General features: G+C 51.8%; 1 protein-coding gene and 2 long non-coding RNA genes across 3 annotated transcripts in view; 1 reads left to right on the forward strand and 2 right to left on the reverse strand.

Moving 5' to 3' along the window:
• Positions 1-4,243: 4,243 nt before the first annotated feature.
• LOC139805336 (uncharacterized) lies at positions 4,244-8,017 on the reverse strand. Its single transcript, XR_011729774.1, has 2 exons — positions 7,183-8,017; positions 4,244-5,552 (listed from the first exon to the last, which is right to left on the reverse strand). It is a non-coding gene; the product is annotated as an uncharacterized lncRNA (long non-coding RNA).
• A 1,812-nt stretch (positions 8,018-9,829) lies between these two features.
• On the reverse strand, positions 9,830-11,697 carry LOC139805324 (uncharacterized). The gene is made up of 2 exons (XR_011729771.1): positions 11,354-11,697; positions 9,830-9,941 (listed from the first exon to the last, which is right to left on the reverse strand). It is a non-coding gene; the product is annotated as an uncharacterized lncRNA (long non-coding RNA).
• Positions 11,698-12,904: 1,207 nt separating this feature from the next.
• The window catches only part of TBX5 (T-box transcription factor 5), a 24,612-nt gene continuing 13,920 nt past the window's right edge, over positions 12,905-23,596 (forward strand). Inside the window, exons 1-6 of the mRNA XM_071763583.1 lie at positions 12,905-13,311; positions 15,842-16,017; positions 17,777-17,871; positions 20,702-20,821; positions 21,935-22,257; positions 22,374-22,458. Of these exons, the coding sequence (XP_071619684.1) occupies positions 13,293-13,311; positions 15,842-16,017; positions 17,777-17,871; positions 20,702-20,821; positions 21,935-22,257; positions 22,374-22,458 (818 nt within the window). The 5' untranslated portion in view covers positions 12,905-13,292. The remainder of the gene's footprint in view (positions 13,312-15,841; positions 16,018-17,776; positions 17,872-20,701; positions 20,822-21,934; positions 22,258-22,373; positions 22,459-23,596) is intronic.

A 23,596-nucleotide genomic window follows, 5' to 3' on the forward strand; every position in this document is an offset into this window, starting at 1 on the left:
GGTCCTTTTCCTACAGGGCTTGGCCTTGCCCCACTCTGCTGGCAACAGAGAGTCCAATAAGCACATGGGAAAACTAAAACCAAACCAAAACAAACCAGACAACAACAACAAAAAAAAAACCAGACCAAAAAATCAACCAAAAAAACCCCACACAAGCAAACAAACAAATTAAAAAAACCCCCAACAGAACAAAACTTCAACCCCACACATTTCTGCCTCCCCTCTGTGATTTTCAGTGGCTGGTTGGAAGTGGTGAGACCCCTTTTCACCCAGCTGAGTGGCACCATCCCACTGGTGTCACCAGAGCAGGGCAGAACCACCTCTACCCTGTGGGCCCTCTACCCCAGGATGGCTGAGGGGGCTGTAACCCCAACCCCATGGGGTGGCTGGGCCAGGCTGGGCAGAGCCCTCAGCAGCATCAATAACCCAGCAGAAGGTTCCTGCTGCTCTTTCCAGGCCAGGCCTTGCTGAGCACCCAGCCCCGAGCCAGGCAGAGGGGTCAAGCTCATGCTGACACTGGTGCCTTTGATTGTGTTTGATTCATGTGTGTGCACCACGGGTAGGTCAGCTGGGCTGTTAATCCCAAAGTCCCTTCCCCCTTCCCAAGTCAAAAAAAAAAAAAAAAAAAAAAAAAAGAGGTAAATGGGAAATAAGTTTACTGGGTGACTTCCCAGCTGGCTTTGAGGCTGAGATGTGAGCTGCCTGCAAGGTCTGGGTGCTCAGAAAGGCTTTTCCTCTGGGTTTTGGGGTTGGTTTGTTTGGGTTGTTTGGTTGGAAGCCTGGTGACTAAAATGCATTGGAGGGGGGAAAAAAGTCTCAACTGATGTGTGGAGTAGAGCTGGGGCTGGTGGTGAGGGGGTCACAGTGTGTTTCAGGGGACCCCATGCTCCCTGGCAAGCTGTGGGAGAAAGAATGAACCCACTTTGCTTGTTTAGATTTAATCCCAGGAGTTAAATTCCCATTTAATCTCAGCACCCAATGGGCTGGAGGGAGCAGGGGTGGTACAAAGCCTATCCCTAGGAAAGAGCTTTCACCCTGCTTGAATGTACAGTTGCATGTGATGGGGAGGCTTGTGGGTTTTTTTCCTTTTTCCGGATGATAAAATAAGTTTAGTGTCACAAAAAGACTGAATAAGCCGTTTATGGGAGGTCCCAGCCAGCACAGGGAAGCTGATGGGCTATGGGGACAAACTGGGACTGGGCTATGGGGACAAACCCTCCTGGATGGGCATTCCTTAAGGGGTGATTCCTGTGGGGGTGCTGGGGGAGTGATTGGGCAGGGAAACTCTCAACGGGGGCCTGACCCCCCCCAGGGACTGTCCTGGAGGGGTGGCTGGGGGGGTGGCACTGCCCAGGGACTGAGCTCTGCCCCGGGATGTGGGGTTTTCCCAAATCTCCCGCAGACTCGGAGCGTGCGGGTGATGGGAATGAGGAGAAGAGCATCTGGGAAGATTTGGGAAGGGAAGAACCCGGGGAGCAGCACCCGGGGGGGTGGGGGGGGGGTGTGCCACCCCCTTTTGGGGGCTGAAAATAGCGTCTGCCGGGCCCCCGGCTGGGGAGGCTGCTGCGGGCAAATGACCAATTAGGGAATCTTTGTCAGATTGGGGAAAGCCGAGATAAGTCTCTTTTATCAGCCTATAAAAATACCACTTTCACTTATCTGGAGCTACCTACGCCGCCCAGCTGCGGGAGCCGGGAGGGGGGAGCGGAGCCGCTGCGCAGACAGAGGAGGAGTCAGCGATGGGCTTGACAGCGAGGGCTTGGTGGCTTTTTGTGTTGTTTTGCTTTTTGTTTTGTTTTGTTTTGGAAACCCATTTTCCGCTGGAAAAGGAGCCCTCTCCCCTCCTCTCCCGGAGCACACCCCTTCCCCTTCCCTCAGCCCACCCGGGGCTGGGGGCATCTCCACCAGCAGAGGCTCCTTCCCCCCACCCCAAAAAAAAAAATCTTGTTTTTTCACTCTTACTTTCCACCCTTTTCCTCGGCATCAAGCCGAGGAGGAGCTGGGTCTGTCATGAGCTGGGTTCTCAGGGTAATTCCGATGGCCTGAGCGGGGCAGAAGCACCCACGGGCTGTGGACAAATTGCACGGGAGAAAAGGGGCAGAAATTGGCTCCGTGCCTATTCGTGCGTGTATTTCTCTGTGTTTAGAGCCAAATAGACCCACGCAGCCATCGCGTCCCTCCCTCCCTCTCCTTCTTGGGGTTGGAGAAGTCGATGAGTCCGGGGTGATTTTTTTTTGGTCCTTTTTAATTTTTTTTTTTTTTTTTTTTTTTTTTTTTTTTTGTGGGGAGGGGGAAGAGGAGGTTTTGGACACCCAAACTTCATCCTGCATCTGTGCAGGATCCGCCCTGAAGGCATCTCCGCTTGGATCCCCACACGCAAACGGGATGAAGACGTGGAGAGAGTGCTAACATGCATTCCTACTGTGGGAAAACATGCCGCACTTTGATTATTTTCCCTGTGGTTTCCAGCCTATTCGGGCTGTAGGAAAACGATGGGAGAGGGCGTGGAGGCGGGGGGAGAACAGGAGGCAACCCAAATCGAATTAATGGTTTCTAAGCTTTGAGTTGGTTTGGGTTTTTTCGCGTGGTGTCGATGGAGGAGGAAAAAATGCGGGGAAAACAACGGTTTTCGTTAAAATCCCCCCCATTAGGTTTGGCCGGGTCGGGGCTCAGGGTGCAGAGGCGATGGGTTTCTGTCGCTCCTCTCCCCCCTCCCAAGGCTGAGCTCCACAGGACCCCCCCCTCCGCTAATTTTTTAAGGCCTAACAAGCAAATTTGGGTGGTAGAGACCCCGTTCGAGCCTCTCCACGAAGGCTGTGAGGGTGGGCTCAAATTTGGCTCCCGTGGGAAAAGGGTACACGGGGAGGGGGGGGGGGTGTAGTGCCCGTGCTCGGGCTTGAGCCGGCAAAGGTTTGCACCAGAATTTTTCCTGCGGCGTTTTTCTTTCCAGGAATAAACACGCGGGGAGGGAGGAAGGGAGGGAGGGGAAGAAGCAGGAGGCTGCTACCAGGACAGCCCCTGGGGGGGTGTTGGAGGAGGTGTGGGGGTGTCAGGGGAAGGGGCAGCCACCCCGATGGGCTCCGTCTCCCACCGGGCCCCGTACCTTTCGCACAGATTTGCTGGAAGGGTTTCCAAATTCTTTTCCAAATATAGCCCGGGGGAGGCCGCCTGCCTCCCCCCCCCCTCCCTATCTCCCCCCCTCGGGTGCCCTTCACGGCCCTGAGCGCAACCGAGGGACAACCGCGACCCCCCAGAAACCCCAGCGGGGAGGAAACCCGAGGTGGTGGGGGATGTTCCCACGCCAAACACGCGTGGTAGCTGCGGGTCCGTGCCCAGGTGACTCCCGCGGCTGCGTTCCGCTTTTCCCGGCATTCAAGTAGGATTTTTGGGGGGGGGGGAACGGGATGTTTTGGTCCTTTCTTCCTTGCTGTCACCTCCGGTCCCCACCTGGAGGAGGGGACTTTCCCTGCTGCCCTGTCCAGTGGGGCCAGCAAAGCCAACCGAGGATTTCTGCTCCTACCCACGCGGCCTGACCCAAACCTGGCTCTTCCCACCCAAAACACCTCGGCAGAAAGTTGAGGGGCATGAGGAAGGCTACCGGATGGGGACACACAGCTTTTGGGAGGACCCCCCCACCAACCATACCCGTTCCCGAGTGGAACCTGGGCTTGGAGGAAGGAGACAAAGACCAGGGAGGGGGCTGGATACCCCCAGCGGCATCTGGGTTAAGGGGTACCCCTCCCCAACAGACCTTTAGAGATCATTTTAGCAGCGATAAATGTGATTCCCCCAGACCCCCCCTTCCCATTATAAAAGGCTCCGCCTGGGATATTTCTCCCCCATCAAGTTTTTATAGTGAGATCAAGGACAAACTTGTTGCGTTGTGGTGGCGGGTCCTTGAGGGGTTTTCCTTTTTTTTTTTTTTTTTTTTTTTTTTTTTTTTTTTTTATTATTATTATTATTATTTTATATTTTTATTTGCTTTCCAAATGGTCTTCGAGGTAAAGCTCAGAGAAGTTCGCAGTTCTCCTGCCGCAATTAAGAGGGAGAGAGATCTTGATTGCTTCTGCTCCTTCTGATGACTTCGGAGGTGGGGAAGGGGAGGAGGAGAAGGGGGGGTGGGACGGGACGACGGGCGGGAATTGATTTTAGATTTCTCTTTTATGTCGGGTCTGGTTTCTGGTGATTAAATTTCTCTCTTATGTGGACTGAACTTCGGGATAACTGATTAATAACATGCCACTTGGCGCCAACACGGGGTCTCGAGGCCTTTAATCGGCAAGATGCACAAGAGAACAGAGAGAAACACAGAGCAGGACAAAACTCTACCAACTTTTTTTTTTTTTTTTCCTTGCTGGTCTCTGCTTCGGCCGATTTTTTTTTTTTCTTCATCTTTTCAGTATTTCCTGCTAAACTCGTAAACTTTATTTGATTTACAGCTATTTCATGAACCTGCTTAAACTAACATGTGTTCCGTCTTGTCCAACTGAATCATAAAAAACAATCTTGGATCCAATCGAGATTTTTTTTTTTTTTTTTTTTCAAGAAACGAGTTATTAATGATAGAAAATAGGCAATGCATTGAAGGCGGCTCCTCCGGGAGGTTGGGGGCTCCTGCACTCGGCAGCCACAGGGAGGGGGGAACCGGGTTGGGCTCTGCAGGTACCTCCCGGCCTCCGTGCTCCTCCGAGGGAGGGTTTTGCGCGGGGATTTAAGCTCTCTTTTCCCCTAAAAAAAAGTCGTATACGCTTGGAAATCGTTAATTTCCAACGAAAAGTACCCAAAATGTGGTCGCGAAGGCATTAACCCTCTGTGCGGGCAGACAGCAGACGGGCAGGGAGCAGGTAACCAGCAGGTTTAACCCAAAACCCCCACCCCATTTGGCAAGGAATGAGCTCCTGAGACTTCTCAAATGCGTGAAAGGGTTCTCTGTGCCCACAACCACTTCTCCACCTAGATCAGAGCAACACGGACGCTCCACAGAGGTGGAACAGGTACAAATCTAAGCGATGAGCAGACAGAGACACGTGTAGAAAATGGGCTTCACCAGACCGAGTGCCTACACCACCAAATATTCGCACTCAAACACTCAGTCCCGTTCCACGCCTCTTCGTGGAAAAAAACCCCAAACCTCTCCAGGAAAACCACCTGGAAGCTCCAGAGCTGTGGGGGGAGCAGGACGCGGGCAGGGCCCACTAGTGGCAGCCGTGGCTGGTGTTTCCCCGCACCCCCCGTGGGGCTTTGCCCCTCGGAAACCGATTTCTCTTCCCCCTTGGTTGCCGCGGAGCCATCCGAGGCCGCGCAGCCCCTCCGCAGGTTCACAGCTCACGGCCTCATCCAGCCCTGGCACAAGGGGCAAATCCCTACCCTCCACTCCCACCCCTCCCGTGGATATTGTTTTGAAGAGAAGAATTATTTAGGTGATTCTCGTGATCTGTATTTCCCCCTCTCGGATCAAAGATGGGGTTTAGGGTGTCCGTGACACTCGGGGAGTTCTGCTTCGTGCGGTTCCCGTCCGCGGAGTGCCTCCAGCTCCCGAAATTTGTGGATATCTTGTGAACAGAAAGGATAATCACATAAAGGATAATAATATAAAGGGTAATAGATTGGTGGCGGACCGGTCGGGCTGGGCTGCGCGTTCGGCTCGGCGTTATTTAGGGCAGGGAAAACGGAACGGGGGCGAGAAAAGGAGGGGGAGAAAACGGGAAGGAGAAAAAAACGGGAAGGAGAGCGAGATGGCTTGGGAAGGAAGAAAGGAAGAAAGAAAAAGGTGTTGGGAAGAGAGGAGGAAAGTTTTCTGGGGTGAGGAAGCTGTGGGTGCCCCGGGCTACCCCCCCGCCCCGCTAAGGGCTCCTGTCCCCGGGGGAGCAGCGGGAGCCACGGCCCGGTCCTGCCCGCCCGGTTGTGGGGGGAGAAGGAGGGAAAGGAAAGAGCCATTACAGGTGTTGTTATGCGGCCTTTTCCCAGCGCTTGATTCGAAGTCTTTAGTGAGGGCTCCTCTCCCCACCCCCCCGGCCCATCCCGCCCCCCCCAAGGTCATTGCAAGATCACTTTCAGGGAAAGGCACAGGGCTCTGAGGACTTTCCCCCTCTTGCCCCCATTAGCTTTCTTCCCAGGGCGAGAGGGAAGGCCTTATCTGCTTTTATTTTCCCCTTCGGGCCGAGATAACGCCCTGATTGACACCCTGTTTGCCCCGGGCAGATTAGCCTTTGCATTCTGGCATGGATAACGCGTCCCTCTCCCGGGGAGCATCACTCCTGGAGCGGGGAGGGGGATCCCATGGCCACGCTGTGGCAAAAAATCACCCCGAGAGACTCCCTGAGACGAGGGGGGGAAAGAAAAATGCAGCCCAGTTCCCCCTTGCCTTGGGTAGCACTGTGCCCACGGGAAAATGTGGGGAGGTGGGCTGAGCCCCGGCTCCCCCAGTTACTTACAGGTGAGACGTCTTTTTAGAGGCAGAGAGAATAAATCTCTTTTGTTCCAGGGATGCTCCTAGATTGATTTCGGGACACACTCCCCCCGCCTCCCCTCTTGTTATTTGGGAGAAAAAAGGGGTCTTCATCCCACGGGCACACGTGGGAGGCTCGGAAGGACACACCGGGGTCTGAAGCCCCTGCCCGGCTCCTTATTTTTCATTTTCGTCACCGTTTTAAAGTCTGGAGTTCGCCTGGGAAATTAATGGGCTGAAGGGAGGGGGGAATGGTTTTTTAATTGCCTTTTTTTTTTTTAGTAGCCAGAAGGGCGGGGAAAAAAAATAGAGGGGGGGGCGCGAAACCACAAAATTTAAAAGAAAAATTATGTTCACCTGTAATGATAAAAAGAAAAAGAAAAAAATGAAATAAATAAAAAAAAATATATAGTTTCGACCCCCAGGTATTTACCCTGCAAGGCTGGTGCAAGCGTACAAATTGTAGACCACTAAACGCAAGGTTTTGTAATGGAAATGTGGTGTTTTATAATGGAAATGTCATGTTTTGTAATGGAAACACTGACACGAGGAGAATTGTGCTGGCGTTACTTCGACACAAAACATCTCGCTGATAAACACTCGAATCAAAGCACTCAGTCACTGTTCCAGAAACTTAAGGGAAAAAAAAAAAAAAAAAACCAAAACAACAAAACCAAACCACAAGTCAATGGATCAAAACGCTTCCAAAAAGAAAGGATGATTATTTAAAATACTTGTTTTCTCCCAGGTGCGTATTTCGCCAGGGCGGGTGTGCGGCCAACAAATGTGAGTTGGAAATAACAGAAGAGAGAACCGGTCGGAGACGGAAAGTAAATTACCTAAAAATGGAAGAGGGAGGAAAAAAAAAAATCACTGCTAAGGGGGAGCTAAACTCTCTAGGAAAAAAAAGAATTATATGTATATATATATATATATATATAAGAGAGAGTTAGAAACCCAAAATACCGAATATCTGTGTTTTCTGAGGTGGGGGCGGGAAGCAGCGCGTTGCTCCGGCCCCGGGCAGGGAGGTTGCCGGCTGCGGGTGGATCGCTGAAGTCTTTTCGGTTTGGTTAAGCCGCCCTAAGGAGTGATTTTAAAGGGTGTGTGGGGGGAGCGAGTTCATGCTCGGCACTATTTCTTACTGCTGACACCTCGACCCCACTGCAAGCCAGCACCCCGGCCGACCCCCCCTCCCTCCACCTCTCCAGGGTAAAATCCGAGAGGAGAAACCTCCAGGGCGAGTGACATCTTCCCAAAGTTGCAAGAGGGCAGAGGGGCTACGCGGGGCTCCGGCCCTGCGGCCCCCAAAAAGGGGGGCTCCCCAAGGCCTGAGGCCCCCGGGATGGGCGGCGGGGGTGGGGCCCGATCCTGTGCTCCTGGCTGCGGCGAGGAGCTGAGCACCAGGGATCGAGCCCTGGGGGGGCTTGCAAAGGGCTCTGTGGGCAGGGGGAGAACCACGCGCCCCACACCCACCTAGGTAAGTGCCCACGGTGTGGGTGTTCGTGTCCGTGGCTGCTGATGAGCGCTCCGGTATTTCTGTGCGTGCGGGAGCTTATATATATATATATATGTCTATGTGTATATATATATATTTTTTTTTTTATAGACATCTCTAGCATAGGCGCTCTGCACACATTTTTATCCTCTTGGCCGGCCTCTGGGTGTGCGCAATTCCCACTGAGCCGTGCGGGGGGAAAGGAGACTGATGCTTGTGCGCACCCCAAAACTGTGTGTCAAGCAGAGGTGAAAGGTAAATATATATATAAATTTATAGGGGATGGGGCTCGGCCGGCTGGCATCCGCCTGGCTGCAGTTGTGCGAGGGCGCAAAGTCCTCTCGTCACCCTCAGCCCCGCGATTTTGGGATCTGCGCGGGTGTCTGTGGATGTCTCTGCGTGTCACGCGTTTGTGTTGCGGGGTCAGGTTAAAGGTAGAAAATTCGCTTAAACACTGGAGAGAAGAGAAAGCATTGAGCGTGTGCGTTTGCAACCCCTCTGCGTGTCCAGACTCATACGTGTGCAATGAATGCACACCTATACTATATATAAATATATATATATATGGCATACATATGTGTGCCAGCTCTCCTGCTGCCCATCTCCCCCCGTACAGGGCTCAGGGGTTTTGGGGCTCAGCAGAAGAACCCGGCTGGTTTGGGCTCTGTTCGGAGGCCAAGCCAGAGGTTCCCGGGCTGCAGCCGCCTCGGGGAGGGGATTGTTGGGGCTTTTATTTCTGCTTTGGGGTAACCCTAGGGCAGGAAAGTCCTATCCGGCTCTGGCAGAGCAGGAGAGGGTGTTGCAAAGAGCACCGGCATCCTCCGGGAAGCTTTTTTAACCCCCATCACGTTTTTGGCTTTTTGGGTTTGTTTTTGTTTTTTTGGGGGGAGACCCCGAGCTGGAGAACACGACCGAATCGCTGCACTGAGACAAACAGGAGCAAGGGATGAGTGGCTGGGTGGGTGGGGGCTTTTTTCTCTCCGATTGCCCCCCCCTCTCCCCCCTTTTTCTAATCTTTTTCCTTTCCCATCCTTACTGTTGCTTTTCGCTAAGGGTCTGGCAGCCCCTGGGGGTCTGCAGGGCTTGGGGAGAGAGCTCAGCCTGGAGAAACCGGGTAAATCCAGGCAGGATTTTGCCAGCCGGGAGGGGAATGGTCCCTGTAGCCCCCTCGGTGTTCCCTGCCTTGGAACACTCACCCTGCAGGAGTCCAGCTCCTGCAGGAACTTCACGCTCTTCCTTAGGTGTTGCTCTTTATTTTCTCACTCCCTATTTCTCCTCCTCTTCCTCCTCCTCCTCCTCCTCCTCTCCCTGTATTTTTTTTTTTTTTTTTCTTTTCTGTTGGAGGCAAAAACGTTTTAGGCTCGGTGGGGCTTTTAAATTTATTTATTTATTTATTTATTTATTTATTTATTATTTTTCACCCGAATATGTTTCTAGAGCGGCCGCGTGAGCATCCCAAAATCCCTCTGGGCTGAGGGGGAGCCGGGTGGTGGAGAAGTGCAGGCGGCTTCTTTACAGCCACTGGATGCACTTGCAGGGATTTGGGGAGTTTGGCGTCGTTTCTTTTTTGCTTCCCTCCCCACCCCCCGCCCTTCGCTTGTCAATCTCATTTGGCAAATAATCGCCTCTATTTCCTACTTTTTTTTTTTTTTTTTTTTTTTTTTTTTTTTCTTTAAATCAGAGCAAATAATTGGTTCCCGAAGCACACTTGAATCTGTGCAAATAACCAGGTTATCATTTGCTATATATAGCCCGGCGTGCTTGCTTGTAGAGGCGCCGCAGCGTTCATTTGACAAGCTTCCTACACACTCTAATAAGATTATTTAAGAAAAAAAAAAAAACAAACCAACATATAAATAAATTAAGCTGAATAATGTCAATACCGTTGGATTAACTGAGGTGTTCCTGGTGAGGCGGGAGCTTTGCTGCTGTTCTTCTCCTTTGCAGTTCCAAGAGCGAGCGAGTTTCCAGGAGTTTCCAGGGACTCTGTGCCTGCTGGTGTGATGCACAATCATATATAATATATATCCCCTCACACCCGCATGCATACTTAGGCACTTTATGTCTCGGCGTGCGAATAGATAAATATTTATGTGTATATACATATATACGAGCATCTAGATAGAGGCTGCACACACAGAGCCTCGTTTCACTCTGCATTGCACTGGATGGATTTCTTTGGGGTGAAAAATTTTTAAAAAATCAATCCAGGAATCTCAGTGATGGAGCTTTAAAAAGAGGAGAATAATACAAATTAACCTTCCATTACTGCTGCAGTCAACCATGACAGAATAGGCCAGTTGCGTGGTTGGTGACGTCTCCGTGTCCTATAGGAGCAAAGCTCGTGAGATAGCAGCTATCGCCTTGAACTCTCTTTATTTTATTGGAGTATGGCTGGTAATAAACAGTAATATTTAATTTGTCTGAGACCACAAATCGGCTTCTAGCTGGAAGGCTCCTTCGCCCTGACATTAAACTCCTAGAGAGCCTGGACTTGGTCCTTTTTTTTTTTTTTTTTTTTTTCCTTCCCCCTCCTTCTTCACTCCCCCCATCCCCAACCTGCAGACGGAAATAAATTCGATTTATTTGCATCGTTTTCAACTTGTCTTCAAGGTGTTTGAGAGCTAGTTTGGCACTGGAGAGGTGAGTGCTTTCCCAGGCAGCGGTCGTGCTCGGGTTCGCTCTTCCAAACTTCAAGAGATTTTCACTTTTGCTTTTCTTTCCGCCGAGGGGAGGGAAGCTCGTGTTCTCTCTCGTTATCAGCTGCGAGAAACCTTTCTCCTCGCTGCTTTTTTTCAGAGAAAGAAAAAACCCCAAACACCCCTTTCTTTTCGGGCGTGCCTTGGGGGATGCTCCGAGCACACGTGCGGTGCGGGGCCGGCTGAGCGCTCCCTCCTCGCTTCCTCGCATCTCCCAGCATCACGGTGATCCCCTGCTTTATTTCCCCCCTCCCTCTTTGTTTTTATTTCCACCCTCCTGTCGGGCACCTTTCGGAGCAGCTCCCATGCCACGGGAAGGGCTCCGGGGAGCCGGCCGGAGCCGGGGCTGCTCCCGCCGCCGCCGGGCAAAGAACCGCCGGGTTTGCTCGGCTGGTTTGTTTGTGTTTGGAAAGGCTCCACGGCTCCTTTCCCCCTCTAAAAATAATGAAATATGGGACAAGCTTTGTTCTGTTTGTTTAAGTAGCGTTCTCTGGCTGATTCTCTGCGGCTACAAGTGCAGTTATTTTATTATTCTTATTTGTAAGCGTTTACTGTTGGCTGTTTCTTCTCAAGTAGCTGTTTGGGCTGGCGTGCACATGGGAGAGGGCTTGGGAGATGCCAAACTACACCCACACGCGTGTGCCCCCCGTCTCCCCGCCGTACCCCCTCCCCAGTAGCCGCTCACCCCCAGACTTTTCGCTTCCTCACCTCAAAACTTTTCAGAGGGCTCCGGTGTTATCGCGCCCTGCCAGAGCCGGCAGCAAGGCTGGATTTGCTGAAAACTTCCGCGAAATGCAAGAAATGACCGAGTGGCAGGGGGGGAAAAAAAAAAAAAAAAAAAAAAAAAAAAAGGATTTAGGGTGGTGATGGCGGGGGACGAGCCGGACACCAAGGAGAAGAGGGTGGGGGCAGGAGGAGGAGAAGGGTGGGCAGAGCAGATCTAAACCATGCCATTTATTCCGAGTCTTATCAAAAATCCGCCTCGCCAATCTGGTTCTCTTCAGCCTGCAGAATGCGACAGGGAGGCTGTTTACCCTGCGCTGACCTATTCAACTTTACCCTCCAAATAATACATTAAAAAAAAAAAAAGGGAAAAAAAAAAAAAAAAAAAAAAAAAAAAAGGAGGGGGGGTGGGGGGCGACGGGGGTTGAGGGGCGAAGGAAGATTCAGATAAACCCACCACCATCCCCGCTCCTCCTGCTTTGACGGTTTGATTATTTGAGCACGGCCAAAAGAGCTCCGGGGGGCTGCGGGCCTCGGCCCTGGGGCAGAGCTACGAGGGATGAGGGAGAGGATGGGGAAGGGCAAGGAGGGGGGGTGGGGGTGGAAAGGCTCCTGGATGCCTCCAGAATCCGGGGGGAGGGGGGGCAAAAGGGCCACAACCCCACACAGACACCCCAGTGTCCACATCCCCTGAGTTTCAGTCCCAGTTCAGCCGCATTTAATTTTTTTTTTTTTTTTCTTGTACATCCCCCCCCCCCCCCCGGGTTTTACCGGTTCATTTAGGGGGGGATTCTCCCCACTGCCCACCCCCCCCCCCAATAAAAAGCGTCTGTGAGCACTAGCAAATATAGAGCTGGGTTTCAATCCACACCTCTAGGCTGCCTTTGAGGGCGGGGGGGGCGGGGATGGTGCGAGGTTAGCGGAGCCAGCGATTTATTTAAGGGGGTGAGGGAGGGGAGGGATGGGGCAGAGGGGGGGGTGGGGGGGATATTCCCAGGCGCTGAATTTTCTCTTTGGTTGGGAGAGATGGATGGCGGAGGGAAGGAGGGAGCGGGGAAGGAGGTAAGAGAAAGGGGGGGGAGGGTTGCTGGGGAGTTTGATGATTGTCTTTGTGCCTTGTTCTTGTTTGCCGGCCAGAAAAATAGGCTGGAAAAGGAGGTTTGGGGGGGGGGGGGGGGGAGAGAAGGGGGGTGCGGCGGGAGGGAGGGCTGTGTGAGAGTCAGTCTCTCCGGAGCAGGATCCCAGCTGGTTGGGCAGTGGGTCCCGGCACTTGGCGAACAGAGCTGGACGAGCCCACGTCACTGCCGCACTCCGCAGCCCTCCGCGCCCGGCTCCGCGCAGCCACGGCAGCAGCGCCACGAACCTGCCTGGAGGAGCCGCGGCTGCCGCCAGCCCGTCCGAAACTTTTTTTTTTTTTTTTTTTTTAATTCGAGGGGGTGCTGTGTTTCCTTTTTTCTCTTCTTCGTCCTTTTTTTTTTTAAATTTTATTTTTATTTTATTATTATTATTATTACTATTATTTTTTAATTATTATTATTATTTAGCCGGGGAGTAGAAAGAATAGCGTGGGCAAAACTGTGTCTTCCAGATCAGGCTGCGAAAGAGGTGGGGGTGGGGGGTTTTATCCTGGTCTCAGGATCCTTTCTAGTGCGTCTGACAACCTGGAAGTGTTTGGAGAGAGCAGGAGAGCGAAAGAGCGAGCGAGAAGCAGGCGAGCAGGCTTGCATCTGGATAGATTTTTTTTTTTTCCTTCTCCCAGGCTGGGTTTTTTTCACATGCTGATCTGCAAATAAATAAATAACAATTATAATAATAATAAAAAAAAGGAAATATGCACACGCGAAGCCTGATCCCATTGTAATTTCCATTGCAAAGGGGGAAAAATTAGACACATACATTATATAGATGGAGATGCATTGATTGCATGGAATTCACCGAGCAAGGTAACAGCTCTTCCATTGCCATGTATGTCCGTCGGTGTCTGTCATCTGTCTGTGTGTGAGCGAGGGAGAGCGAAAGGGGCTGCTCGGGGGCATTGTTAGACACAAATTGCCTTTGCGAGGCCTCGGGAGGTTTGGGGTGCAGGGGAAGGGGGGTGGGTGCTCTCCCCAGGGCTCCCGCGGCGGTGTGTGGGGCTGGGCTGGAGGGGCCGGGGCGAAGCAAGAGGCTGGGGTGTATTTTTTATTTCTTCCCCCCTCCTTTTTTTTTTTTTTTTTTTTTATTTATTCCTCTCGCAAACCCACTCGGCGCTACGGTAGCAAGGCAAGATGCATTTTTCATACGGCCACCGCGGCCTGGTTCTGTCAAGCTCCATTTCTTCTCAGAAGCTCTTTAAAGGGGAAAAAAACCAACAACTTACAAGCCACGGATCGCCAATTGGTCTTGATCGCTGGGTTATTTTATTTTATTTTATTTTTTTTGCTGACAGTCCCCTTATTTTTAAAAAATTATTATTATTTTTATATCTGTTTAATCATGTCTCGACGCGGAGAGCACTGAGGAGGCTCGCCCGAGCCAGGCACTGCTATAGCCGGGTCCCTCTTTGGTTTAATAAAAATGTTTTATTTTTACTTTTTCCTCCCCTTCCTCGCCCTCCCCTCGAACTACCAGCTCAGGAGGAATAAATTGCTCCAAGCTGGAAGGAAATCGATTAAAAAAAAAATGGATAAACCGGCACTTCCCAAGCTGCAGCAACGGAGGGGAAAAAAAAAAAAAAAAAAAAAAGACGAGGGAAAAAAAAAAAAAAAAAAGAAAGAGGAGGAGGGGAAGAGAAAAGCCTTAAATGGTCCCTGGAGCTGCGGCTCTGCCCCACGGGCCGTGTCCGGGTCCGGGCAGCGGCTCCCCCAGCGCCCCTCGGCCCCGCTCCCTTCCGCGTACTTTCCGCGCTCGTAGCTGTTTTGCTGCGCCTTTCGTGCCCTTTTCTTGACAGGAACCCGGCTGCTGTGCGCCGGGACGGGGGGAGCCGGTTCTGTCCAGGTTCTTGAGTTCCAGAGGTGGGGACCTGGACCCCGTTTGCTTTTTGTCCTTTTAAATTATATATAGACGCGTGTGTGTATGTTACCCACCACACTAGGGAAGATGTTTTTCTCCCCCCCCCCCTTTCCACTCCCAATTTTCCTCTGTATTTAAAGGAGAATCGTCTTTTTTTATTGCCCCCCCCCCCTTTTTTTTTTTTTCTTTTTTTTTTCTGATATTGTTGCAGGGAGAACTCATTTCAAAGCATTCTCATGTCCTTAAAAACAATATTGCCTCCACATGGCTGGCCTTTCAAAAATGAATCCCTTTCTCTGAAAAATGCTAGAGATGGATTTTTGAAGCTACTAAAACTCCCTAAGAACGAAAATTCTAGCAGATAATTCCGTTGGTTTGGGGTTGTGTTTGTATTTTGTTGGGGTTTGGTGGTTTTTTTGTTGGTTTTTTTTTTTTTGGTGCTGCTTTGAAACTTTTCCCATTCCTGATAGAGCCTTTAAAGTTATATCAAAATACTGCTTTTAAAACTCACTGTGGTTCCTCACATCAGATACAAACTGTGTATTTTTTAAGGCCGTGTTCTCTGGGCGTGCAGTTTTACTCAAAACGTTAGGGCTTAGCTCACTTCAGCCCCAACCCCACCCCCTCTGTGTATGTTACCTTGCACAGTGTCTCTATCGACTGATTTATTTGCACTTTTATATTTTAATTATCTGCTCCATCCTTTGTTTTTCTTGCCGCTGTCTGGGGTCTGTCTGTGTGTGGGGGGGAGTGGGCTGGGGAGAAAAGGTGCTTTTATTTTGCTGTAGGGGTGCAAGAAGCGGAATTTTTCTTGGGAAATGTGGTTATACGAGGGACCTCCTGTGCCAGTGGCATTTGCCTGGATGAACCTGGGGTGGGGTGAAAGCTCCCACTGCCCTGGGAGGAATTCGGGGGCTTTCAGCCCCCTTGGCTGTGGGAATCCAGGGGGAACTGGAGGTGTTCAAGGCGTGGGGGAAGCTTTGCTTTTGCCTCCCTCCCCTCCCTTCCTCCCTCCTCCCCCCAGCTGGGACCCCCGACCTTCAGAATCACTTGTGTGATGAGTTGGCCGGTCCATGGCCCTTCCCCCCCCCCCCCCCCCCCGTGCCTTGCTCCTCATGTCCTGCCAGCCAGAGCGAAAAGACGCTGTTTACCTTTTCCAAAAGATGCATTTAATAATACCGCCTCCCCCTTCCCCTCCCTCCCACCCCCTCCCAAATCCTATCATCCCTTGCGGGCTGCGATAATAAATAAAAGTCTTTATTTCTCCCTCTCCCAAAGTTAAAGGGCCTTGTTCCCTCCCTGGGCAGCTGGAAGTGAGTCGTGGGGCAGCGTGGGGTTGGTGGGGCAGCCCTGCCCGGTGTCCCAGCTCCTTTCCCACCGCCTCTGTGGATACATATATATATATATATATATATTTTATTAAACGTCAGCATTGACTTCGGCGTCTCTTATCTCTCCTCTCTCCCCGATGTGTGCCTGCAGTGGGGGATTCAGTGAAGGAAGCTCGTAACATGGCGGATAGCGAGGAAGGCTTTGGGCTCCCGACCACGCCGGCTGACTCAGAGGCCAAAGAGCTCCAGGCTGAAGCCAAGCAGGACACTCAGCTGGGGGCCACCAGCAAGTCCCCCACCTCACCCCAAGCAGCCTTCACCCAGCAGGTAAGGACCCTCAAACCTCTTTCTCTCCCCCTCGCTCTTTATTTTTCCTTTTTCTCCGGGGTTTCTCACCCCCTCCCCGCCCCCACCCCTCTCCCCCCAAATGTCAGCTCAGCTGGGTGGCTGCTCCTGCTCTGGTTATTTTAGGCCCCACGGGAGAGAAAAGTGTCACCTGATTGTCAGGGACACGGGCCTCACCCTGCTTTGGTGTTTGTTTGAGGTCGTGTTTGAGCGCTTGAACGTGAGGGGGAAGCTCATGCCTGAATATTGGGCATGGAAAAACACCCAAAATACCAGCGGGGCGCCCGCTCACCCCACGGTACCCACAGGTGTCCACTCGTGAGTGTGCAAATGTGCACACCAAGAGGCACCCAGACAGCTAAGTCTGTGTGGGTGTATCTGCTGAGCACCTAGGAAAGCCTTGTCTGCATTTGTATGGGTATAAATGTAGATGAAAATATAAATATGTGTAATGCCTGTCTGCATTTGTAGAGGTACAAACGTATATAAAAATGTACATATATATGTGTATGTATATGCCCCCGCACAGGGGGGTGTGTGCAGGCACAGGTACAGCCACACTCGTGCACATCCACCTCTGCCTGCACCCACCCAAGGGGCCCTGAGGGGCAGGATCGGGGTGTCACGCGTGGGCACCCCCACAGCCACCCAGTGGACAGCCCTCTCGGTGGTCCCAGCTATCCCCTCCATCACTCCTTGTTGCCGGGACATGAGCGGGGTCCCACTCGAGACCCTCCGGCTGCAGCTCCCGGGGCTGCTGGGGGCTGCTGGGCAGAGCAGGCCGGGCCGGGTGTCCCGTTCCCCCCCCTCGGCTGCTCCTTCCCCTCCCGGGCCGGGCGGTGCTGGGAGCCGGCCCCCGGCGCTCGGCCCCAGCCGGCTCGGGGCAGCCCAGGGCGGGGGGAAAGGAGGAGAAGAGGGAGTTTTCAGCCCAAACCGCTTGGCTTTCGGCGGCTGCGGAGCCCCCCCTCTTGCCCCCGGGCAGGTAAAATCTCGGGGGGATGGGGGGGGATGGAGGCGGTGGTGGGGAAACCTCGTCCCGCTGCCGTATCCATCCTGGGGCTGGGGGCCACCGTGTGTGTTTGGAAACCGAACCCCCCCCCACAGTCCCGAAGCGTTTGGCGGGGTGATTCGGCTCCGTTTTCAGGCTGTGTGGGGGCAATATGTGCTTGGTTTGGGGAGGGGGGCTGTATGGCCCCTGCGGTGGGGTTTGCGGTGCCCAGCGTGGGGCTGGCAGGGCCCCGCTGCCTTCGTGGGGTGGGGGCTAAAAAGAGAGGGCGAGGGGAGCAGAGCTGACACTCCCTTACCCCCCCCCCCCCCCGCCGCTCCGGCTTCCAGAAGCGGGTGTAAATCGCTCCGGTGTAATCCGGAGGGGTGGGAATCTCCTCCGCCGGGCTCCGGAGAGCAGCTGGGCCCAAGCGCTGGGGCTGAGCCGGGAGGATGCGGGGGGCTGGAGCCGGTTCTGGGGGCTGCCTCCCCGGGACCTCCGAGACCTCCAAGGTCCCCAGCGCTGAAATTTCCTTCTCCCCAGCTCTGCAAACCCAGGAGCGGGTGGATTTTCCCGGCAATGTCCCGAACTCCGGCCCCCATCGCTCCGGCCTTTTCCCTCCCAGCTTCCCGCCGGGGCCGTGCGGGGCCTCGCCGCCCCCTCCCCGGCTGCCCCCGGCCGGACTCCCCCCGCCCCGCTCCGGGTTGACGGTTTGTGCCTTTCCTTCCCCCCTCCCCGTCCCCCTCCACTTCGCAGGGCATGGAGGGGATCAAAGTCTTTTTGCACGAACGGGAGCTGTGGCTGAAATTCCACGAAGTGGGGACGGAGATGATCATAACAAAGGCCGGGAGGTAAGAGGAAAAAAGGGGGCGGGCGGGGGGGATCCCCCCCCAACCTCCGTGGCTAAATCTGCCTTCGTTTGTGGGGGTTTGTGAAGGGGGGAATTGCCTCCCAAGGGCATGGGGAGGGGGGGAGGGCAGGCACGAGTGGGTGGGGTGTGTGTCCCGCTTTCCCTGACATCGGGCTGGGCTCATCTGCCGTGTGCGAGCCCCCCCGCCCTGGGTATGAGACTCCCCCCCATCCCCCAAGTGTGTGCCCCCCCCTCGCTGTATGAGCCCCGGCCCCGGCAGCACCCTCAGAGCCCTCCCAGACCTGCCCCGGCCCTGCAGAGAGCCCTCCCTGCCAGGGGACAATTAAAAAAATAAAAATCCCCTGGCTTCTTTCTTAACCAGAACAGTTAGGTCGTTAAAACCAATCTCAACCCTTTGGAAAATTTCCAGGCGAAATCGAGTTGCAACCACTTGGCCAAAAAAGCTTAGCCTTGTTTTCAGAGCAGCTCGCTGGGCGATTTCTTTCTTATTATTCTTATTATTTTTAATTAAAGGAGCAGCTCGGCCCTTCGGGCGGTTTTGCAGCGCCTCACGGCCGCTTACAGAAAGTTTCCCGTTTATTTTGCGCGCACTGGGGCGAATCTACCCAGAGCCACCTACGCCTCCCCATTTCAAAGTATATATGTGGTCTGAAGCTACTGTTTATATACTGATCGCGAAGCTGTTTAGATGCCTAGATAGATGTGTCCGCAAATAAATAGCATGCGGATCTAACTGGGTCCAGATCCCCAGTTCTATCTCTGTGTGTTTGTCTGCGTGGGTGTGTAGAAAAATATACAGCCTCGCAAATCCCACTTTATTGGGATTGTGCGTAATCGGTTCCATGACTGGCTGAGTAAACCCGATCCATGGGTATTTACATGCGTGAGTTTGAGGCGATTTAATGTTATATTTAATATCTTGGAGGGTTGTTACGCTGCAGAGTGCCCAAGCCAGCGAGACCCGGTAAAATGGTCTCTCCAGTCTCATCGGCAAACTGGGGGCAGAGCGAGAGAGGCTCTTTTCGTTGTGATTTGAAATTAAAATCCTCGGAGGGAAAAGGAAGGAAAACCCCCTCCACGCCTAGGAACAGCAACAGTTTGGGATTGCAAGGGCACGATAAACACCGCGGAGTCAGGCTCGCGTTTTGCTCTGTCATCTGATGTTTGTTGTGGGCTTCCCGAATTTGCCTGAGGAGGGAGGAAAAAAAAAAAAAATCGAGGTGGTTGTCTAAAGTTTTAGCGAATAGCTCTGTGTCACGGCTCGCTTTCCCCTTGAACTTCGCTGCTGCTGCTGGAAAAATCGGTTTTAAAGAAGGGTCTTGTGTCCGAGGGGACGTGGTACAAAGTGGAAGGGGGGGGGAGGCTTATGGGGGCAGGGGTCCCGCCGACCCCCGCAGCCTTAAGGGTTTGGGGAGTGGAGGGACCTCCCGAAAAAAAAAAAAAAAAAAATACGAGTTCACATGGGGGAAAAAAAAAAAAAAAAAGCAAAAAAGCAGCAGTGCACGGAGGGAGACATAAACCACCTTGCAGAAATTTCAAACAAATATCTCTGTGGACAGAGAGCTCATCTGGAGGGCAGTAAAATCGACATTTCCAGTGCAGGGGCTCTGGGGGAGACAGGGGATAGGTCTCCTTATTATACAGTTCCCCGTGTTTATTGTTGGAGAAACCCGTGTTCTGGCCGGTCAGGTGTTTTCGTCGGAGTTACTGATCAATCTTCAGGTGGAACTTGTTTTCTTCACCCTCAAAACGGTCAAGCTCACCCCCCTGACGCTCCCCCCACCCCCCCGTTTTCTTCCATGATAGATTTTCTTTTTCCTTTTTTTTTTTCCTTTTTTTCCCTTTTTTTTTTTTTTTTTTTTTTTTTTTTTTTTTTCCGTCCCCCCTCCCGCTTTTTGCAGCTGATTTAACCCCCATCCCAGCTGCCCTATCACAGAGATAAGAGCCCGAGCCCCGGAGAGGACTTGCAGTATTTTTAGAGGTGTGGGGTTTTTGTTTATGCGTATTTTAAGCCTGAGGCTACATTTTCATCTGCTTTATTTTTAAATATTTGGAAAGCTCGAACTAAAATAACAGCAGTGCTTTAAGTCCCTGCTTTGCAGTAATGGAAAATATTTCGAAAAGCCCCTGTCTCAGTGTGTAGCCGAGAGGCTCCAAGCCTGTGTCAGGTGGCTTTGGTGTCACACCTGAGGGCGTGTGGGCTTGGTTTTTTTTCATATCTTCACATAAAGCACATGGGTAGTAAAAATAAAAGTATTTTAAATAGATATTTTAATAGAAATATATAAATTTTTTATTATTAGTTGTACTATATATATATATATATATTTTTTTTTTTTTTTTTTTTTTTGCAAATCTCCCCTCCTTTTCCAGCGGTTTATGTGTAGAGGGAAGTTTCTCGCTCCCCAAAGTTCTCCCAACAAGATTTGTTCAAAGAAGGGGAGAATCGAAGTCTCGGCGGGACAAATAATAAATAAAAACACGAATAGGCGCGCTGGCAGGCGAAGAGGGGAATATAAATAATCATAAATAAAATTATGATTCTGTCTTGATAAACCCTTGATAAACACCCAAACATCTCCCACCCCCCGGGCAAGGGTGCACCCTCCTCTGCCCGAGCCTTTCGGGATGGTTCAGCGTTAAACACCCTGTGTTAAATGATCCCCCCCAGACCCCCGCCCCCTCCTCGCAAACACAAATCCGGAACCACCTTGGAAAAAGAAAAAAAAAAAAGTCTCTTTCTCCGCTTTTATACGTCCGTCCTTATATAATAATAATAATAATAATTATTATTTTTGTTATTTTCATAGGCGTATGTTCCCCAGCTACAAAGTGAAGGTGACTGGACTGAATCCAAAAACCAAGTACATCCTGTTGATGGATATTGTACCAGCCGATGACCACAGATACAAATTTGCAGATAATAAATGGTAGGCACGCGTGGAGGGGGAGGAGGGGCGGGAGTTCTGGGTCGGGCTTTCCGGGCTGGCCAAACCTAGAGCCCATGTTTGGTTTGTTGTGGCCTTTTGTTTGTTTTTGTGTTTTTTTTTTTTTTTTTTTTTTTTTTTTTTTTTGGTGTGTTTTATTTTCTTTTTTGTTTCGTTTTGTTTTTTCCTGCGAAAGAAGGAGGTTGAGCTGCACCTGAGCCACCCGGGATGCTCCCGCACTCCTCGGGAGAGAAAGGCATTAATAAAAATAAAAAAAAAAAACCCCGTAATAATCTGGTGCAATTAGGTAATGATAACTGTAATCCTGGCTAACGCTTCTTGGCTGCCGTCAAGCTGATAGTTTAATTATTATTAAGGAAGGGGATAGCTTTAAAGGAGCTTTAAGGGGTGGTACACGGGCCGTGCGTTGCTCCCGGTAATTAGGGGTGAGGAGGAAGGATGGGGTAAAATGGAGAGAGGGAGAGACCCATCTCTGACGGGAAAGGTGCCAGCGAGCTCAATTAATCCCCCGAGCAGTGTTTGTAAATGTCTTTGCCTCTTCAGCACTGCGGGACCCTCCAGAACCGGGGTCACCTGAGAGCCCACGGGAGGGGGGTGGTGGCGGTAGTAGCAGCGAGCAGGACCTGCCAGAGGGGATGGATAGGGAGAAAAACCCCACAGGAGGGGATGGATGGGGGGAAAAACCTCACAGGAGAGGATGGATAGGGAGAAAAAACCCCACAGGAGGGGATGGATAGGGAGAAAAAACCCCACAGGAGGGGATGGGTAGGGAGAAAAAACCCCACAGGAGAGGATGGATAGGTAGAAAAACCCCACAGGAGAGGATGGATAGGGAGATAAAAACCCACAGGAGAGGATGGATAGGGAGAAAAAAACCCATAGGAGAGGATGGATAGGGAGAAAAACCCCACAGGAGGGTATGGATGGGGAGAAAAACCCCACGGGATGGGATGGATGAGGAGCAAAACCCCACAGGAGGGGATGCATGGGGATGCAGGAGCCCACGGGAAGCGATGGGTGGAGGTGTGGGGGAAATGCAGGAGCCCAGGGAGATCTCCCCCCACCCGGAGCTCAATGCCTGTCCCCCCCACGCAGGTCGGTGACAGGGAAGGCAGAGCCGGCCATGCCCGGGCGTCTCTACGTGCACCCCGACTCCCCGGCCACGGGTGCCCACTGGATGAGGCAGCTGGTTTCCTTCCAGAAGCTGAAACTCACCAACAACCACCTGGATCCCTTCGGACATGTAAGTACCAGGGGTGGGAGAGGGGCACCCGAGGGCTGCCGGGGTTCCCACGCGTCCTCACAGTCCTGTCCCACCCCACGCGTGATCTCCCCCAGCGCCAGCGAGGCCATGGCAGTGTCACCCGTGTCACCCCTCCCCAAATCGTGTTGTCGCTGGGTTATTTTCTGCCCTGAGGGTGTGGGATAAACCCAAAGGAAGGACCATCCCCCCCAAAGGAAACCCACTCCCCCCAAAATATGGAAGCATAAAGCTAAAAAATAGGTTGTCCGCAGCACTGTGTGGGGATTGGAGGTCGCGAGTGGGTGAAAGTCGCACGGTTTGAGCGAATATTCAGCACCCCGGGTTTAATCTCGCGGGGGAGTCTTGGGACGCTAAGGTCTGCCCGTTGCCCCCGGGAATTTGGCTAACAGGTAGAGTCAATCAGGCATAATTAGGGGAGGAAATAAGACCTAAAACCATGCGGATCGGGCCATTCAAACAAGAAAGGAAAAAAAAAAAAAAAAAAAAAAAAGCAAGAATAATCGAAGACAATAAAATAAAAAAAATAATTGAAATCCCGCTAGAGCTTCTTGGACATAAGAAAAGTTTTTGCTAGACTCGAGGGGCCGTGAAAACTTGTGTGAATTCTGCAGCCAGGAACAGCCCTCCTTCGAAGGTCTCTAAAGATGCGTGTTCCTCTGAGCAAGGATATATGTGCATGTATGAATAATATATACATACCTATAAAAAAATTTATATATATATATATAATTACTTAAGCGCCTGTGTGAATCCAGATCCCGCCATCCCTTTCCAAAAGCGTATTTTTCTCCAGTCCCATTTCAACACTTCAGGGTTTTTTTTCCAAGTTCTATTATTATTTTTTTTTTTTCGCTTTTTAATGATAAATCTTGTGCTATTAAATCCCTGCCCACGTGGTCGCCAAGAAGCGGGGCGGGGAGGGAAAAGGGGCCAGACGAGGCTCCAGCCCACCCCAGTGCTGAGCATCTCTGCTTTTTTTTTTGGTTGTTTTTTAATTTTTTTTTTTTTTTTTTTTACGAGCTCTCCTTCCCCCCTACAGTTGTGAGGCTAATTTTTATATTTTTAATTTTTGTAATTTTATTTTAATTTTGCCGCGGAAGAAGCAGTTTGCTTTCCAGGGATCAGGTCCTTCCCCTTTCCTCCTGGGAACAGGGAGGGGGGAGCGGGGTCTCCGCAGCAGCGGAACCAGGGGGAGGAGGATTTTTCCCACCTCCCGGCTTGGTTTTGGGGAGCAGTCCCTGGAGAGGAGAGAAGAGGGGGGGGGGGGGATTAGGGGGCCAGGGCCAGGCATCCCCCGCTGCGAACAGGCGGCTCTGGGGAAAAGTCCCTGGAAAGAAAGCGAAGGCGCTGAAGGGACAATGAGGGACTTCAGAGGAGGAGCTGCACCGGGAGTCTCTCAATTAGAGTCGCTGTAATGAAATTAAAAACCATTAGATCGTTCACCGTTGATGTCTACGACTTTCCTGGATGTCAAAGCAATTTGCTTAAACCCA

The sequence above is a fragment of the Heliangelus exortis genome, chromosome 19, assembly GCF_036169615.1.
Source record: "Heliangelus exortis chromosome 19, bHelExo1.hap1, whole genome shotgun sequence".
NCBI classification, from domain to species: domain Eukaryota; kingdom Metazoa; phylum Chordata; class Aves; order Apodiformes; family Trochilidae; genus Heliangelus; species Heliangelus exortis.